The 19,557-nt window shown below is 37.7% G+C and overlaps 1 protein-coding gene across 3 annotated transcripts in view; it reads right to left on the bottom strand.

The window, feature by feature from the left end:
- Nucleotides 1-1,477: 1,477 nt before the first annotated feature.
- Nucleotides 1,478-19,557, bottom strand: part of STAG1 (STAG1 cohesin complex component) — a 401,472-nt gene continuing 383,392 nt past the window's right edge. For all 3 annotated transcript variants that reach the window (XM_026015434.2, XM_072726920.1, XM_072726921.1), the window contains 6 exons: nt 12,096-12,301; nt 8,367-8,541; nt 5,731-5,841; nt 5,104-5,218; nt 3,597-3,677; nt 1,478-3,510 (listed from right to left, as the gene is read on the bottom strand). In XM_026015434.2, coding sequence (XP_025871219.1) covers nt 3,487-3,510; nt 3,597-3,677; nt 5,104-5,218; nt 5,731-5,841; nt 8,367-8,541; nt 12,096-12,301 — 712 coding nt within the window. In that variant the 3' untranslated portion in view covers nt 1,478-3,486. The remainder of the gene's footprint in view (nt 3,511-3,596; nt 3,678-5,103; nt 5,219-5,730; nt 5,842-8,366; nt 8,542-12,095; nt 12,302-19,557) is intronic.

Genomic DNA, 19,557 nt, shown 5'->3' on the forward strand with positions numbered 1-19,557 from the left:
CTGACCACGTCTTGGTCTCTGTTGAGTTCTCTGCCTCTGGATGCACGGATGCTTTTGGCTGCTGCTGCTGCTTTCGATATGGTCTGCTCAGAGAAGCCTATGAAGGACACTCACTCATACATTAACAAACACTTTTGATGAAATTGTTGAATCAGCCCTAAACTTCAACTGTTTGACAGATGTGACTATTTTACATCCTTCTAATTCTGAAGGATTTTGAGAGCTGTGGCTTTATTTTTTTAGTAAGAACCACTGGTCCTCCTGCTGCACTTCTGTGGGCATGATCTCCCCTATTCCAAACAGGAGCTATGGTCACTTAATGGCCAGCGCCTCAGTTTGGGGCCTCTGTGGACTCCAGCCAGCACATTTGGGTAGATATAGCAGCCTTAGGAAGGTTCTGACGATGTCCCTCTCTCCTGGTGAGAACAGAAAGCTGTCCTTCAAAAAGTGATGTATAAGGGCGTAGCTCATTGGTAGAGCTTTTGATGGCAAAAAGTGATGCATAATAAAGATCCCAACAGAGCAAGGCATAGATGGAACCTTACCTGAGTTTGGCTTGGCATCAAAAGCCTGAGGTAAGGACACTGAGCCATTGTTTTCCATGAAGACAACAGCTCCTTGTTTGATGGATTCTCTTCTGGAAGCAGGGCCAAATACAGTCATAGTCAAACCACATCTGGGAGGTTTCAAGTTTGTCCCAAGATAGAATCACACTGGATAAAGCTCTGGTCCAGTCTCATTACCTTGTAGTCTTAAGGAAGGGTCTCTGTGGTAGCTCATCTTTATTACCTTCCCCCTTGGCTGCCTGGAGTTTATCTTGCATCCCTGCTCTTTCTGCGCACACATCTTTGGCCATGTAATGAACATGGCCCAGAGAACAAGGGCAGGCTCATAAAGTGTAGGGCATGAGTTTTTATGAGTGATGTCTGGCACCAATATCAAGAGAAACTCTAACATGGCTTTGTAGAATCCAAGTGATCTTTAAAGGGCTGCTATTTGGGTGTAATCATGCATAAGTCTAGGGGCTAGATCTTGGGCAGGAGAAGGATCCAGGCTACAAACTCCGAATACATCCTTCAAAACTCAGCCTGCAAGGGACCTCCTCTCAAACCATAGTTTCTCCAGGGAAATCCACAAAACGAGAGAAAATGATTGAACTAGTCCTAAATTTCTTTAAAAAAAAAAAAAAAAAGTGAGGGGGAACACCTGGGTGGCTCAGTGGTTGAATGTGTCTGCCTTTGGTTCATGGTGTCATCCTGGGGTCCTGGGATCGAGTCCCACATCATGCTTTCACAGGGAGCCTCCTTTTCCCTCTGCCTAGGTCTCTGTCTCTCATGAATAAATAAAATCTTAAAAAAAACCCACCTCCCATTAGTTAACAAATTACAGGAATAAGCAAGCTCTCAAGAGCAGGGGGACAGAAATCATCTCTTTAACACTTTACCTATTAACAACAATAGGATGACTACCACAGGCCTGATTTTGAATAGTTTATTAAAGGAAAGGTGAAGCATCAGTTTCAAATTGTACAAAAGGAAAAAAACCTCATATTGCAAATGTACAATTTACAGAATTACTAGCAAAACCAATCAAGGAGACACTGAAAATACAAAAATTCGATTGACTTCAAACTGAACTGCAAACCCATTGGAGTAGATATTAAGCCTTTTTTTTTGTTGCATGGTAGTCTACAATTCTAAGTCAGCATCTGTTTTCCACATGAAACTGTCAAGCAAAGGATCACTCTGTGCATGTGCCAGGGCACCTCCCAGCTTCCTCCTTGGCCAGAACTGTAGGCAGGGCTGGCAGTGATGGACAGTCCAGTTATTCCTGCCCCTTCATGTCCAGTGAGGCCCACATTTCTGGAAGAAAGTGAGACCCCAGCCCCTCAAACTGGAGCCCAGGAATTGCTAAAATTAGCAGATGTAACATTTTTGGTGACCAGGTTTTTCAGAACTGTACAAATATTGAGAAAAATTCGTTTTGTGTTTACTAAAAGAATGAATAATCCATTTGCTTTCCCAGCAGAAAATAATCATTGGGTGCACAGAGTAGTAAAAAAAAAAATGCTTTTCATTTTTGGTAAGAAGGGAAAGCCTCATGATTCTGTTGCAGCTACTTTAAAAACCAGCCCAGAAACAGGTGTGGATGGATTAGTTTGGAATTGAGGCTTACTTTGAAAAATCAGAAAGGTAGAAACTAACTGGGCTTTTTAAAACAATAGCAGCAAGTCATAAAAGTCTAAGTAGACTGTAACTCTAAACCATTGAAGGCTGTCCTGAAGATTCATAATTTCTTTCCCCAAAATAATTAATATGCACATTTAACACTGAAATGTAGCTGTATTTCAAGGTAAGCTTAGGAACTTCACCCTCTAAGCACAGACTTCTATGCGGCACATACTTCTATAATTGGTAAACTTAATTCACAAAATTAGCGCATAAGGTATTAAGTGCATGGGAAGTAGACACAGTTATGTTACACTTAAAATTATTTTTGAATGGCAAAGAAGTTCTTCATGATTATCTTTTTAAGAAAACGGAAGTCTATGTAATTTGAATTTGGCAGGGCATGAAATAAGTAGTAAAAACAGCAAACTGATAACTTGAGAACCATTTTTGTTTTTCTGAGAATACTTTATTTGCTGGTAGAAGTTGCTAAAAATGCACAGAACAAATACCAATAGAAAATGTACTGTATTTGAATCTCCCTATTCTATATAAAATGAATGGTGTACAGCATCTGTTGGAAAATGGCTGCATGGACATTTCTTATTTTATGCCCCCTTATAAATAAAAATAAACCTTTTTATTCAAGAGTATATAAAATCAGGGAATCCATATCCACAGAGGGTGTGTGGTTTTTGGCAGAGATGCACTGTCAGAATTTCATCTTAGCTTGTCAATATTCTGCTCCTCCGTATTTCTGTATTCCACAAGGTCAACCAAATCCAGTGAGCTCCAAAACACTCTTCGGCAATTAGGATGAGCTGCTTACTCATAGGTTTAATAAAAATGGTTAGCTTTTAAAACATAAAAAGGCAAAATGTTAAAACGGTTTTTAAATTGTACAACAGGAAAATAAAGTTAAAAATATTTTTTTTTTTTTTTTTTTTTTTTTTTTTTACTCAATGCTGAGTTTTCATAAAACAGGTGTATAACAGTGTTTATCTTGACAGCGGTTTTAAAAATTTAAAATTTTTTCCTCCCTCCAGAAAAACACACACATCTGTATTGGGATAAGTCCAATATTAGGACACAAATGATTTTTCAGGTCAGTCTTTCTGAGGTGACATTCACCAACATTCCCTTGGGTAATTTACATGCTCCTCTTCTGTCACTACAAAAAGGGATTGACCTCAATCATTTGATTAAAAAACAAATCAGATCACATCAAAAGTGTTTTTTCCCCCATACAAGCTATCACAGTATATAGGCCTCTAGCTCTAAATAATAGAGTTCCAGATTTGTAAATTTTCTTCAGACTTCAGAACATAGGCATTCCAAATCCCTAGAAAAATGAGAAACACAATTAACTTTGTGCATAAACAAGACCCAGAAACCATAAATAAAAAGCAGTATTAATTTAACATTTACTGAATCATCTTCTATGATAGCTGCAGAATCAAAGAAATCTGGCCTCAGCTCAGCTCTCTCTCGCCGATTTCTTGATGGGGGCTGGAAAGAGAAGCCAAAATATTTTTTTTTCAATACATTAAGACAATGAACTGTGATAGTAAGCCGCTAATATTTCTGATGGTATCACAAAATAGAGCTGTTGAAGATCAACTTTTGAAAGAAAAAGAATGTGGCTTTTACATGGAGCATACACTTAAAAAAAAAAAAAAAGGATTTCAAATTACAATGAATAAACTGAATATGTAGATACATATATATAATTTTGGGGCCTACAAACATAGAACATGCCTTTGAATCATGGAATGATTATAAAATTGATCTCTCAATTCCCCAAAGCAGGTAGATGGAAAGCTACAGATAGGAAGGGAGAGAATGGAGTGACATGATATCCTTTATATTTCTTAGAAAAGCTTTTCATTATAGAAGATTTAAAACCTACAAGGCAGAACATTATGGACTAAATTACATCCCTCCAAATTCACATATGGAAGCCCTAACTCCCAGTACCTCAGAATGTGACCTCAGAATGTCACATATTTGGACATAGGACCTATAAAAAGATACTGAGTTAAATAAAATGAGGTCATATGAGTGGATTCTAATCTGATTTATATCCTTCTAAGAGGAGACACATAGGAAAGATCATATGAAGACCAAAGAACTGACCATCTACAAGGAGAGAAGTCTCAATGAAATCTCTGAGAAGCCTCAATCTCCCCGATACCATGATGTCAGACTTTTATAGCCTCCAGAAATGTTAGAAAATTTTTATTGTTTAAGCCACCTATTCAGTGGTACTTGTATAGCAGCCCTTGCAAATTAATACATAAAGAAGTTCAATCAACTCCCATGTACCCATCACCTAGCTTCAACTGTCAAACCTTTGGCTAATCTCGTTTCATTGAGTCTCCACACTGTTTTTCTTATCTATGTCATTTTACCCATAACAGCTTCAAAATGAATTTCTGATGGAAATTCCAAAATAAAAACAAAAAAAAACAACCCAAATATAACCACCATGTATTACTATTCCTGACAAAGTCAGTAATTTCTTAATATCACCTATACCTAGTCCATATTCAGGTTTCCTTATTTCAAAGATGTTTTTTCACACTGAACAAATATGGTTCATATTCGGTGCTGGAACACACTGTATCATCAGATTCCAAGTTTAAGAGAACAGATGCACACTCTATACGGAAAGATATAGTGTGAGCCCCTTCTCCAGAAGGTAATAAGGAACTAGTTCCTGTTATTGCCAGAATTTAAAATCTGACTACTAGGAAAGCAGGCTTGAAAAATACAAGCTCATCCAAATGTGCTAAGCATTACACTGGTCCTGCCTGCTGCCATGTTTACAACCTTCACACCTCTCCTTCCCATGGGATTCTGAAAACAAGAGCATCATCTTACACCAACACTTTCACATATTTTAAGAGAATAAAATGTATGGAAATTTCCTTACCAGATCAATAACCATGGTGTCTTCAAACTCTTCATTCATATCTTCTAACTGGCTCCGGGATGACATCATCACATCTTCAAAGATGGGCTCAGCATCTTCCTCCATTAAGCCCCGACTGATAAGGAAAAAGCATGATCAGGAAGATGTTCAGACTCCTTGGATTTGGAGTCCTGGCTCTTTCTTACAGTAGGTCTTCTAACCAATGAAAGCACAGGTTCCAGTCACAACCCACAGGCTGCATAATCTATGAACCTGAACTCCTAAGGTAAGTAAGGATCATTTGTTTCATTCAAGATTTTTTTAACATTTACTTAGCTATGTATCAATTCCCACAAAACTCTGATTGGTATCATTATCCCACATTTACAAATGCAGAACCCGAAGCATTGAGATTTTAGAGCTTGCCAAGGCCATGGAGCTGACAAGTGGCAGCACTAGGATATAAATGGTGAAAGCCTCAAAAGTTCACACCCTCTATTTCTATCCTACATTGCATGGCATATACTGAATTATACTAATTACGATTAACTCCTCTTCTGAGTCCAAATGTCTGAGGAAAGCTGTCATTCCACAAAATGACCAGCATCACATAGTCATGTTCTTGTGATACTTGATGATAACACTTACACGGCATGCCTTACTCCAGTTCTCACTTTCATGTAGTTCATTCCTGTTCTGTCCTTCCGATTTAAATCTTCTAATTTCGGTTGGCCTAACCAAGAAATCTGCATCTGAGGACTAAGAGAATACATTATTCATTTTGTGATAAAAGATAAATTTAGCTAATCAGTACCGTGCTAAGAAGGCCATAGTTGGTTGGCCTACTTGCAATGTATGAGGAGTTACCTGGATTTATTATAGAGTCAAGGGTGAGACAAATCATTATTGAAGGATCTACCTTTGCAAAAATGGCAGTAAGTTGCCCAAAGAGATGCCTAAGTCTCCAAGAGATGCTGGTTGTGGCTGCTTGTTAGGTGTAAAGGAAACCAAAGTATGTCACTTCAAAATACTGCCTCTACGGTACAGGTTATTTTGAGCTGAAGGCATTTAAGAAGGAATGAACACAGAAAAAGCTCCTCCTTTTCTGCCTTAAGGCAGGAAATAAATTCTCATTTTATGGGAGACAGACTCTTACCAATCCAGAGATGGCACAAGAGGAATCTGCAAACAAACCTTGTTAAACCAACCTTATCTTCCTAATTAATTAAAGAAGATATGGACTACATAGTCTCAGTTGAGACTACTCGTAGTCCAAATCCCCTTGGTCTTATCAATTCTTCATAAACTTATTCTTTGTTTAAAATGTATAAGAGATCCCTGCCTTGGTAACTTTGTCAGGTTTTCATTCTATGGTAAAAGCTCCTATGTACATGTAAAGAATTCAATAAAATGTGTATGCTTTTCTTTTTTTTTTTAATTTTTATTTATGATAGTCCCAGAGAGAGAGAGAGAGGCAGAGACACAGGCAGAGGGAGAAGCAGGCTCCATGCACCGGGAGCCCGATGTGGGATTCGATCCCGGGTCTCCAGGATCGCGCCCTGGGCCAAAGGCAGGCGCCAAACCGCTGCGACACCCAGGGATCCCTGCTTTTCTCCTCTTGATCTAAATCTTCAGACCCAGTCAGGGATCCTAAGAGAGTTGGGTAAAATCTTTCCCTCCCCTACCAGTGCTTAATTTATCAGCTTCATTCCCCAAAATCTCTGCCAAACAAGAGTTCCTACTTGGACAGCCAGGCCCCTAAGGGGCAGAAATGATCCTGGTCCTGTGGCTCAGAGCTCTCTAGAGTTGAACAACGAAAATTAACACATTTTTTTCTCGCTCCTTCTGAACAGATTTGGAGTGAGGTGCATGCTGGGTTAAATTTTCACTTGCTCTCTATACTTACTGGCACATGGACACTTGGATAAACACATGCCTCTTGGGGATTTTACAGGATGTAAACCTTAATGGTTTTTGGTAGATAACATCTGCCACATGAAGTTCTCTCTGAGCAGCTGTCTTTATATCATGTGGGGTTAGTACTTTGATTAAATGGATAAACCTAGAGCAGGGAAAAGTAGATCACAGAGTGGAGGAACTAATAAGTGGTAAAGTCAGGGAAGTAAGGTAGGGTGCTCAAATAAGGAAAAATCTGGCCTCTAGGAAGTAGGGTGGGAATGCTGGTTATAAGGCAAGTTCTCTCTAAGAATGCTGTTATGCAGTGGCTGACAACGACTATCCTTTTAGCTTTGAAGAAATGCAGACCCTTTGAGCAAAGATGCTTTATGAAAACCCAGGATCTGAATAATTCTAACACTGCCTCTTTTCATTTTCAACCTGCTAAATTTGTTGAGTTCAACTGGAAATTCTCCCTCATCCATCAGAGTAATTGAGAGCATTTCCCCAATGTGAACAGAAACACAAGGAGATAGGACAACTTAAAAGTTGGATGGAAAACAACAAAGAAAAAGTTAATGTTTTTTTTTTAATGTTTTTTTTTTTTAATTTTTATTTATTTATTTATGATAGTCACAGAGAGAGAGAGAGGCAGAGACACAGACAGAGGGAGAAGCAGGCTCCATGCACCTGACGTGGAGCCTGACGTGGGATTCGATCCCAGGTCTCCAGGATCGCGCCCTGGGCCAAAGGCAGGCGCTAAACCACTGCGCCACCCAGGGATCCCTTTTTTATGTTTTTTTATAGCAGAAGTCATATCATCATCTTGCCTTCTCCAAAATTTTGGGGGCCCCGGTACTAGAAAACATATTAATTACTAGTGTGGGTAAAGGTAAGGCTTTCTTTCTTAGGGAAAGGGCAACTGTTCTCAGAATTTATCAAATATCTTGACAAATACCTTCATCCATAACAGTTTAAAATATAATCTTGACCCAGACAAAGTACTGTTAATTAAATGGATGATAAAAGCAGTAGTCTATTTATTTGGTGTCCAGACTAGTAACAACCTTAGCAGAGACTCTTAGGGAAATGACCTGCATGTCTCTTTCATAAGTCTCTGAGAAGAAACAGACCAATGAATCCCTAAACTTCAACTGAAATCAGCACTTATCGAGGCACCATGTTTGGTTTAAAGGTCTCTGGACTTTGATTAACTGATATCCACAAGTGCTGGCAGACTTATTATGTATCTTCTAATATAAAATACATAGCCTCTGCTTGTGGTTTTTTTCTCATGAACTAATCAATAATACTTTAACAAAGTTTTTCTTTGATAGCTTTTAATAATTAAGAATTTTATAACAAGAAAATGAATCTTTACTACTTACTTATGTAAAAAGTCAGGTTCAGAACCATGTTCAGACTCAGGTTCCTGAATCTGCTCTCCCATGGGCCGGCTATTCTCCCGCAGTACAGTGGAAGTGAGCTGTGGTGCTGGCAGAGGGCCAGGAGTCTGAATCATGGTGTCAGTCCTGTTTAGCCATGTATTATCCAGACTTTCATCTGTAAAATTCCAGTTAGAGTCACAAAATGTCGAGTGGAGTGAACTCTGGTAGAAGTCACAGCACAGACTTGCAGAACATGGCTCCTGGGTTAGATTGCCTCGTTTGAATCCCACTTATACCACTTACTTGTGTGACTTTATGAAAGTTACTGAGCTTCCAAAACTCAGTTTTCTCATATACAAAAGGAGGATATCAATATTCAACCTTACAGAGTTTTAAGGATTAAATGGACGTAGAATATAATAATCAAACATGTTATCCTTACCTTTTCCTCGCTTTCAAGTCTCTCCATCTCTAAGGATTAATTCACTGCAGAAGGGGAAGAATTAGGCCAGCTAGAGACCCCTCTAACCTCCTTTGCTCAAGCAGTAAAGGGCCTATTTGCTAGGCTTTTGCAGGAGCCCCAAGTAGCAGCACTTAAAGTCTGGCAGGCCTTTACTGAGAAATCAGTAAATCCCATTGCACAACTCGGACACTGTCACCAGAGAAATAATTCTTTTTGCTAGGTTGTACATGTGGGGATGGGTTAAGAGGCTGTTTTCATGCTTCTAAGTTCTACATCTTTCAGGAAGCCCTCCTTAATCACCCTGCCCAGCCCCTGCTTCCCATTCTCTTTTAACCTCTAGAGGAAACAATTATTCCTACTTACTTAGGATTTAATTACACCTTGGCTTGGAATGGCAGGTGATTTGTCAAGTGTATATGTTATCTCTGTAATTAGAATTAAATTTCTTCAAGGGACCAAGAGCTGTTTCTTCCTTCTTCTGAAGATCATTTACAAAGATGTGAATATATTAAAGCAGTATTTATGTATCTAAACTATAGGTGGATATAATCTTACATAATTATAAAGCTCCTACTATAAACATTCTAAGTAATTTTCTTACTATGTGAAGACTTAAAAGTATTACTACTATGATATGATACTACTACTATGATATGATATGATAAGAGATAAAAGTATCTCTTCTGAAGAATTTAAATGAAAAAAAAAAAAAAGAATTTAAATCACAAAGTACACAGTATGAATCTGTTTTTCTTCCTCCATTAAATCTCAGAGATTTGTGCAGCATGTTAGATTCCTCATTTGCTATCAAACATTTCATCTCTCAGTGTTTCAAAAATTGTCAGACACATGTGTATGTTCTAGATCAGCTTTTTGGTTCCTGGAAATACTTACCTAAGGTCATCCCACTGATCCAAAGATCACTATTTAATCCCTTCTTTAGTTAATCAGCAAAAAGAGGTTTCATCTTCTTTTATTCATATCACTTTTCATTCAATATTTAATTCCTAACTTTTATTTTTTACTACACTTAAAATTTTATAAGAATGGTATCACTTATGCTATTAACTTGGTAAACCTATCTCTACTACATGTCATCTTTTCCAGAAAATCTTTCCTGATTTGTTAAGAGTTTGATCACTCCCCTTATATTCCAGAAAACCTTTTGGCCCATCAGAGCACTTCCCAATTGGTACTAAAATTGCTTGCTTCTCTGCCTTCCCATCTGCCTATCTGGACTGTGAACATTTTTATTAATACCTAATCTCCAACATTTCTCACAGATCTTAGAAAGGTGCTTGGTAAAGACTTAATGAATAACTTCAAGAAGAACTCACTCTTCTTGAAGAGATCCTCCTAACCCTTCAGGTTTCTTCAGTAAAAACACTTCTTGCAAAGCTTTCTCATTTTTATTCCAAACAGATAAAACTGCTGCCTAAGGATTCTGGGCACATGACCTACCTTAGTCTCTTGGTAAATTTCAATCTGACAAAAAGCAAGTTTTCTCTTTTGCAATTTAACAACAACCAAATTATCTGGTCCATATATGCTTTTCTTTGTCCTGAAGATAATACTGACTGCCCCATTAGTGAATTTTATATGGTTAAATTCTCTAAGCTTTAGTTTCTTCTGTGTGAAATACAGATAGTAGTGTTGAGCTCACAGTTCATTCATAAAACATTTATATAGCATTTACTGTGTGGCACAGACTGACCTAAGTGCTTTACAGATGTTAGTTAAGTAAATGATTAAATGCTAACACATTCCTGGTACACAGCAAGAATTTAATGAATGTTGGCTAAAATGAGTATTACATCTAAGAAAAAGCTAAAGGAATATCTATATACCCAGATTTAAATCCAGATAGATGGATTGATGGATAGATGGATTGGTGGGTGGGGGGGCATCCTGATAGATGATGCTCTAGAAGGCATTTTCAAAAGCAAGTGACTGGAGTCATTATTTAGAGAAAAGTTTAGGAACCTATACTACAAAGATAAAGTTTAGTATTTTCATTCTCTGGACCAAAAAGATTTTCAGTCCCAAATGTAAAACTTGAAAGAAAGTCTTTAACATTAATTCTGTAAATATTTTCGTATCTTTTATTCTCTTTGAAGTATTGATATTCTGACAATAGTAGCTAACATTTACTGCATGCTACCTATGTACCAAGCTCTTTGCTAAGTAACCTCTCTGTGTATATACTGTTTTATTTGGAGTATCTCATTTAATATTTACAATATTTACAAGATAGGTACTCTGATCATCCCTTATTCGATCAGTGATTGAGGCTTAGGGAGGTTAAATCACATGCTCAAAAGTCATACAGCTTAAAACTAGAAAGCCAAGTATGAATTCTAGAACTCTAATTTCAGAGTTTGTGCTCTTCATCGGTAGTCAGTAGTGCCTACCCAATGATGAAAGAAACAGATTTAAATTCTAATTAATTTTGCTACAGGTTGTAGCAAAATCCTTCATGAGTCACTAGTTTTTAGGAAGCAGAGGTGAGATGCTGAAAGATAAACAGAAGGTTGTAAAAAGGAGCAGAGGAATGGGATTCAGATCACTGCCTTCCTCTCTCTTGGTCTCTTTTTGGTCTGGAGAACATTTATTAAGAAAAGCATGGAAATGGTGGAAGGCTCTTTCAGGGAATAGCATGTTTACTTTGAGTTTTCTTAGTTATGCTCTAACAAAGCAATTTTCAGTCTTTTTTGGATACATGAATAACTACCAATGATCACACATTCATGACAACTCAGCTCCCTGTTTCCCACAGTCCGTGAGGGTTATAAAACCAAAGTTGGCTATCATTATTTTAACACACAAAAATATTCATCCATGGGGTAGAAATGGAAAGTTGTTTTGGTATATTCAATTTGCTGCAGAGGTTTACTCTCAACTTATCAGAATCCCTTCTACATTAGAGTGAATTTTGATAACTGACATTATGACTGTCTTCTTTTAAATTTTAATGTATTACAGGGTCTATGACATAGGAATCAATTTTATAAACCTTTAGAACTGTTTGCTCTTTTTCTCTGCACCATCTTCCTCTGTGTTTCATGCTCTTCCAACTTCTTTTTCCTTGACCCTTTTATGTTCCACTTTATCTTTTCCAACTTTTTGCCTTAACCTCTCAGTATGTGTCAAATATACAAGGATATAATCTGCTTAACAGTATTACCCTGCTTCAACAAATTTGCCACTTTATTTACCTCTGCAACAGTAAGCAAACTACTTGTCACACAGAATAAAGGCAGACTTACCTTCTACTCTTTTTTTGTGAAGTGGGGGTCGTCCTTTCTTATTCCTCACTGAGGACGTTTTACTGCTGCTACTTCCACTGTTCACAGACATTCTATCATCTTCACCTCCAGTGACTAATGAATTTCTATAGGAAATGAGTGGAAGCCATACATCTTCTCGCCTTTCCATCATCTGCTCCGTAAGGAATTTTTCTAGGTATGAATGACTAGAAACACAATAAAAGAAAGAGTGATTTTCATAATAGCACTTCATGAATCACTAATTTAATTGTTTAATAAAGTGAGGCTCTCTCTTTGAAAGTTCTGAAGAATCCCCAAGGACATACATTATACTGTTAACAGTAGTTACCTCTCGAAAAGAGGGAGGAGAATGTAAGGTTTTGCTTCACATATTCCTGGAATACGTTTATTGTTCTGATTTTACTATATATGCTGCTGAAGTGAGCACTGGAATGCTTTTGCATAGGTGAATGTATTACTAAGGTTGTGTGTGTTAACAGTGTTTTTTTTTTTTTTTAAGATTTTATTTATTTATTCATGAGAGACACAGAGAGATAGAGAGAGAGGGAAACACAGGCAGAAGGAGAAGCAGGCTCCATGCAGGGAGCTTGACGTGGGACTCAATCCTGGGTCTCCAGGACTAGGCCCTGGGCTTAAGGTGGCACGCTAAACCGCTGAGCCACCCGGGCTGCCGTATATCAATGTCAAAAAAAAAAAAAAAAATCAGTTTAGCTCAAAAGATTATTGAATTTTCTTTTAAAGTGTTCAAACCAGGGCCAGATTTCTATAATGGTGGAGGGAGAAGCTTCGCATAACAACTTTTTAACTGGTGAAAATGGTAAAAGACAATTATTTAAAGTATTTATAAATTGCCCTAAGGGCATAGAGAAATATGTTCTAAGTAACCGAGAAACATTTATTCTCTAAAAAAATTTAGTAGATTTTCTACTAAATCTCAGTAAAACAGTTTATAGCACTTTTGAACCACAATCCCTTCCCTTGTCCCTTGTCCCGTTCCCCACCACTGCTCTGTGTTATGGAGGTATTACTCCAGGGCTCTACTCTAGATAGACACGGATAAGATGGGAGCTCCTCATCTAGACCTACCTTGGAAGAAGTAGGCCATTGATGGGTTGCAGAAGCTCTATTCTGGACAGTAGCTGGAAGGGAGGAGGCTCCCTTCTTCCCCATTCCTTACTCATCGGATACTAACTCCCTCTCAGGCAAAACAGGCTAAGGGACAAGCTAAGAGCTAGGGGTTACTCCTGGACACCTGCCCACAGAAAAGGGGTGTTATTCTGAGAGAAGTGGGATGCTGTCACACCCCTAGCTCCTGCTGAATGGCATAAAAGTTCTACCCAGCAACGAAACAAAGAGTAGAGCAGTCAGAAATTTAACAGAGAGAACCAGGGAAAAGATAGCCAAGAAGAGCCCTCCTGGGATCACAGATGATCCTAGATGTTGGCAAGGATCTGCACATATGCTTAAGCTGCACCCACTCATGGGCAAAAAGAACAGTGGATGAGGGCAGTCTTGTTATCATTCCCAATGCCCCACATCGATATATCAACATAGGGAGGAAGCCTCCCTGGCACAAAGGGCTCAAGTACAAACCTCTACCCAAACACTGGTTGAAAAATAAACTACGACCCACAAGCAACTCTTAGAAAGGCAGACTTAAAGATAAAATCATAGTAGACTGGTTTCCGGTTCTTCATGTAAGGAGCCTGGAAGTTGTCACTGCATCCCTATCAAGTAAAGAGCTCAACAGACTAAAAAATCAACAACTTCCTGGATCCACAGAGAGGAAAACAGCTTTCCTCAAGACTGGAAGACACAGGAGGTAACAGCTTATTGGAACAGACTCAGAAACAGAACTACCTTGAGCACCATTGCTGGGGCAGGAAAATTTGCCATAATTCATAAATTGTTAGAGGTTCTCTGTGGACAAGTCTGAGAGTTCCAAACTCAGGGGACTCAGTCATAGGGAGACCTCTTCATAATGTGAGATTTACCTCCAGAAGCTCAATCAGATTTCCACAATAAAATATCAGAAAAAACTCCCTGAACTTATGGCAGGGGAAGAGGAAAAGGAACCATTTTGAAATCTGCCAGAGTATATTATTCTTTTTTTTTTTTTTTAAGATTATTTTTGGATTCACTTATTAGAGAGAGAGCGAGAGTCAGAGAGAGCAGGGGCCTCAGAGGGAGGGGGAGAAGCAGACTCCCCGCTGAGCAAAGAGCCTGATGTAGGACTTGATCCCAGGACCCTAGGACCATGACCTGAGCCGAAGGCAGATGCTTAACTGACTGAGCCACCCATGTGCCCCAGAGTATATCATTCTTAATAAAACCTCTTTTCAGGAGAAACAGGTTAAGTAGAGCACAACTTGCTGGGATACTGTCAGAACCTAACTGATTTGGGGGAAGGGAAATACCCAACTCCAGCCCACTCCACATTTTGTCCCAACTATGGGTAAAGAAAAAAACTAAGAAACACTTGTGAAATTTATGTCCAGGGGCATAGGTTCACTAACAGATTGAGACCTATAGGACTACAGAGTGCTTCTTCTCTTCCCATGCTTCATCATCATATTACTAAAGGTTTACAGTACATATTACTGCCAATGTTTACAGCAGTTCCTTTTATCCAGTACAGCATGTCTGGCTATCAAGACAAAATTGTAAGGCATACCAAAAGGCAAAGATATATTTTGAAGGACAGAGCAAACACCAGAATCAGACATGGCAGAAATAACAGAATTATCAGACTGGCAATTTAAAACAACTATCAATATGCTAAAGGGCTCTAATGGAAACAGTAGACAGCATATGAAGAGATGAACAATGAAAGCAGACAGATGGAAATCCTAAGAACCAAAAAGAAATGCTAGAGATAACAACTGTAAAGGAAACAAAGAATGCCTCTGGTAAGCTTATTTGTAAGACTAGACACAGCTGAGGAAAAAATCTCTGCTCTAGGGGACATGGCAAGAGAATCCTTGAAAACTGAAAAGCAAAGAGAATATAGATGGAGAAAAAACATAACATCTGACTACAACAACAACTATAAAAGGTGTGAACATAATGGAATATCAGAAGGAGATACACGACAATAATAACAATAATTTAAAACAAAAATGACAGTGAATTTTCCCAAATTAACATCAGATACCAAACCTTAGATCCAGGAAACTCAGAAAATACCAAAAAGGATAAAAATGACAAAAGTACTACATTTTCATAAGCTCAATCAGATTTCCACAATAAAATATCAGAAAAAAACTCCTGAAAGAAGCCAGAAGAAAAAGACGTACTTTATGGGGTCTAACTTCTCCTTAAAAACCATGCAAGCAAGACAGTGGAGTGAAGGATTAAGAGAAAAACTCCACCAAACTAGAATTCTGTGCCCTGTAAAATTACCCTTTTTTTAAAAAAAATTTTATTTATTTATGATAGTCACACAGAGAGAGAGAGAGAGAGAGGCAGAGACATAGGCAGAGGGAGAAGCAGGCTCCATGCACCGGGAGCCCGACGTGGGATTTGATCCTGGGTCTCCAGGATCGCGACCTGGGCCAAAGGCAGGCGCCAAACCACTGCGCCACCCAGGGATCCCTAAAATTACCCTTTAAAAGTGAAGGAAAAATAAAGACTTTCTCAGACAAATAAAAATCGAGAAAATTCTTGCTAGAAGACCTGCTTTGCATGAAATGTTAAAAGAAGTGCTTTAGAAGGGCACTTAGGTGGTTCAGTCAGTTAAGCATCAGACTTGGTTTCAGGGTTGAGATAGAGCCCTGCATTGGGCTCCATACTCTGAACAGTCTGCTTGAGATACGCTCCCTCTCCCTCTGCCTCTTTTCCCACACATGCACTCACTCTCTCAAATAAATAAAATCTTATAAAAAAAAAAAAAGAAATGCTTTTAGAAGGAAAATAATATAGGTCAGAGACATTAATCTGCATAAAGAAAGAACACTGAAGAAAAATATAAAAACGTTAATTTTTCTTAACTGATCTAACAAGTTTTTGCTCAAAATAATACCAACAATGTATTTGATTATGTATGCTTTGAATATATCATATATATGCATATATATTTGGCTATATATATATATATATATATATATATGAAATGAATGACACCAATGATACAAGAGATAGGAGGAATGAATTAGGATTATTCTGTTATTATAAGGTACTCATACTACCCATGAAATGATAGAGTATTATTTAAACGTGGACTTACATTAGCTGTAAATATATATTGTAAACTCTAAGGCAACCACTTAAAGAGTATCAACATGCTGAGAAAAGACAGCAAATGGGATCATAAAATGCTCAATTAAAACTTTTTGCAAAAGGCAGAAAAAAGAGTGGAAGACAAAATAAAAGCAAAGAACAGGGCAACAAATAGAAACAGTAAGGAATATGTAGGTATAATCCAACTATATCAATAATCAATTTGAATATCAATGTTATAAGTGCACCAAGTAGAAGATTGTCAGAGTGGATTAAAAAAACAAGACTCAAGTATAGGCTGTCTACAAGAAATCTGCTTTAAATGTAAAGACACATATAAATTAAAAGTAAGTAAATGGACGATAATAATTATCAAAAGAGAGTAGTTACATTTTAGACAGAGCACACTTCAAAGTAAGGAAAGTTATCAGAAATAAAGAAGGGCATTATACAGTGATACAGGAGTCAATGCTCCAAGAGATATAATAATCCTTACCATGTATGTGCTTACAACAGAGCATCAAACTATATGAGGCAAAAACTAACTGCAAACAGAAACTGCAATTAGAAATAGATGAATCCACTATCACAGTTGAAGACTTCAACATCCCTCTAATCAGAAATGGACAGTTTCAGCAGCCAGAAAATCAGTAAGGACATAGTTGAACTCAACAACATCATCAGTCAACTAGATAGAATTAATATCTACAGACTAACTACATCCAAAAGCAGAATACACATTTCTCTCAAGCTCACCTGTTAACATTCATCAAGAGTTTACATTCTAGGTCATAAAACACATCTTAACAAATTTAAAAGAACAAAAATCATACAATGTTTGCTCTTAAAATTAATTAGAAATTTAATTAAACTAGAAATCATTACCAGGAAGATACACAGAGATTAAACATTATGCTTTAAAATAACACATGAGATAAAGAAGAAATCCCAAGGGAAATTTAAAAACATTTGGAACTAAATGAAAATAATAGCATACCAAATTTGTGCAATGCAGTGAAAGCAGTGGTTAAAAGAAAGTTATAGCACTGATGCACATACCAGAAAGGAAAAAGATTCAAAATCAATAATCTAAGCTTCTACTTTAGAAAACTAGAAAAAGATAACCAAAATAGAGTGAAAGAAAATAAAAACTGGAGTAGAAATCAATGAAATTAAAAACAGAAAGTAATATAGAAAATCAGCAAAAATGGGATCCCTGGGTGGCGCAGCGGTTTAGCGCCTGCCTTTGGCCCAGGGCGCGATCCTGGAGACCCAGGATCGAATCCCACGTCAGGCTCCCGGTGCATGGAGCCTGCTTCTCCCTCTGCCTGTGTCTCTGCCTCTCTCTCTCTCTCTCTGTGACTATCCTAAATAAAAAAAAAAAAAAAAAAAAAAAGAAAATCAGCAAAATTAAAAGCTAGTTCTTTGAAAAGAATAGTAAAATTGATTGGTCTCTAGACAGCCCTCAGGGGGTGGTGGAGGGAGGAAGAGGGTAACAGGGTAACAAACTACTAATACCAGAAATTAAAGAGAACACATCATTACAGATCCTATGGACATTAACAGGAAAGTAAAGGAATACTATAAACAACTCTATGGCCACATATTTGATAATCCACATCAAAGAGACCAATTACTTGAAACACACAAACTGTCAAATTTCACACAAGAAGAAACAGACAATCTGAATAGGCCCGTATCTATTAAATGAATTGAATCAATAATAAATATAGTCAAACTGATCTCTGACAAAAGGAGCAAAGGCAATAAAATGGAAGAAAGGCAGTCTCTTCAGTAAGTGGTGCTAGAACAACTGGATGTTCATAAGCAAATAAATTAATCCAGACAGACCTTTTGTCTTTCACAAAAATCAACTCAAAATGGATTAATAACCTAAATGTAAATCTATAGAAAACAATATAGAAGAAAACCTAGATAACCCAGGGTATGGCAATGACTTTTTCTTTTTTTAAGATTTTATTTATTCATGAGAGGGGGAGGGGGAGCAGGGGCAAAGACACAGGCAGAGGGAGAAGCAGACTCCATGCAGGGAGCCTGATGTGGAACTTGATCCTGGGACTCCAGGATCACACCCTGGGCGGAGGGCAGGCACTAAACTGCTGAGCCACCAGGCATCCTGGCAATGACTTTTTAGATACAACACTAAAGGCAAGGTCCCTGGAATAGTAATTGTTGACGTGGGAGTTAAAATAAAAAACTTTTGTTCTGCAAAAGACACTGTCTAGAGAAAGATGATAACCACAGACTGGGAGAAAATATTTGCAAAATACACATATGATAAAGGAACTGCTATCTAACAAAGAATTCTTAAAAACAACCTGATTAAAAAATGGCCTTCAGATATGAATAAATACCTTACCAAAGAAAATATACAGATGGCAAATAAGCACATGAAAAGATACTCCACCTCATATGTTATTAGGGAAATGCAAATTAAAATGAAATACCACAACACACAATGACACTATCCAATTCTGGTGAGGATGCAGAACAGAAACTCTCATACATTGCTGGTGGGAACAGAAAATGGTATAGCAACTTTGGAAGACAGTTTGGCAGTTTCTAACAAAACTAAACATACTTTTACCATGTGATCCAGCAATCACACACCTCAAAAGACCTGACAAATTAAGTCCTCACAATTACTTATACAGGGATGTTCATAGCACTTTTATTCATAACTGCCAAAACCAGAAAGTAACTAAGATGTCCTTCAGTAGGTGAATGGATAAATCATTTGGGGGTACTTCTAGGCAATGGAATATTACTCAACACAAAAAAGAAATGAGCTATTAAGCAATAAAAAGACACCGAGGAACTTTAAATGTATATTACTAAGTGAAAGAAGATTATCTGAAAAGGCTACATACTCTGTGATTCCAACTATATAACATTCTGGAAAAGGCAAAATTATAGAAACAGTAAAATGATCACTGCAAGGGATTAGGGAGGAGAGGAAGGATGCACAAGCAGAACAGAGGATTTTTAGGGAAGTGAAAAAAATACTCCATGATACCATAATGATGGAGGCATGTCATTAGATATTTGTCTAAACCCACAGAATGTACAACATCAAGAGTGAACTTGATGTCATGTTGAACATGTAATCATGAACACTGGTGATTGTGATGGGTCAAAGGTAGATTGATGAATTGTAACTATGGTATCACTTTGGTGGTAGATGTTGATAATGGGGAGGCTA

This window comes from Vulpes vulpes, chromosome 11 (assembly GCF_048418805.1).
Source record: "Vulpes vulpes isolate BD-2025 chromosome 11, VulVul3, whole genome shotgun sequence".
Classification (NCBI taxonomy): Eukaryota; Metazoa; Chordata; class Mammalia; order Carnivora; family Canidae; genus Vulpes; species Vulpes vulpes.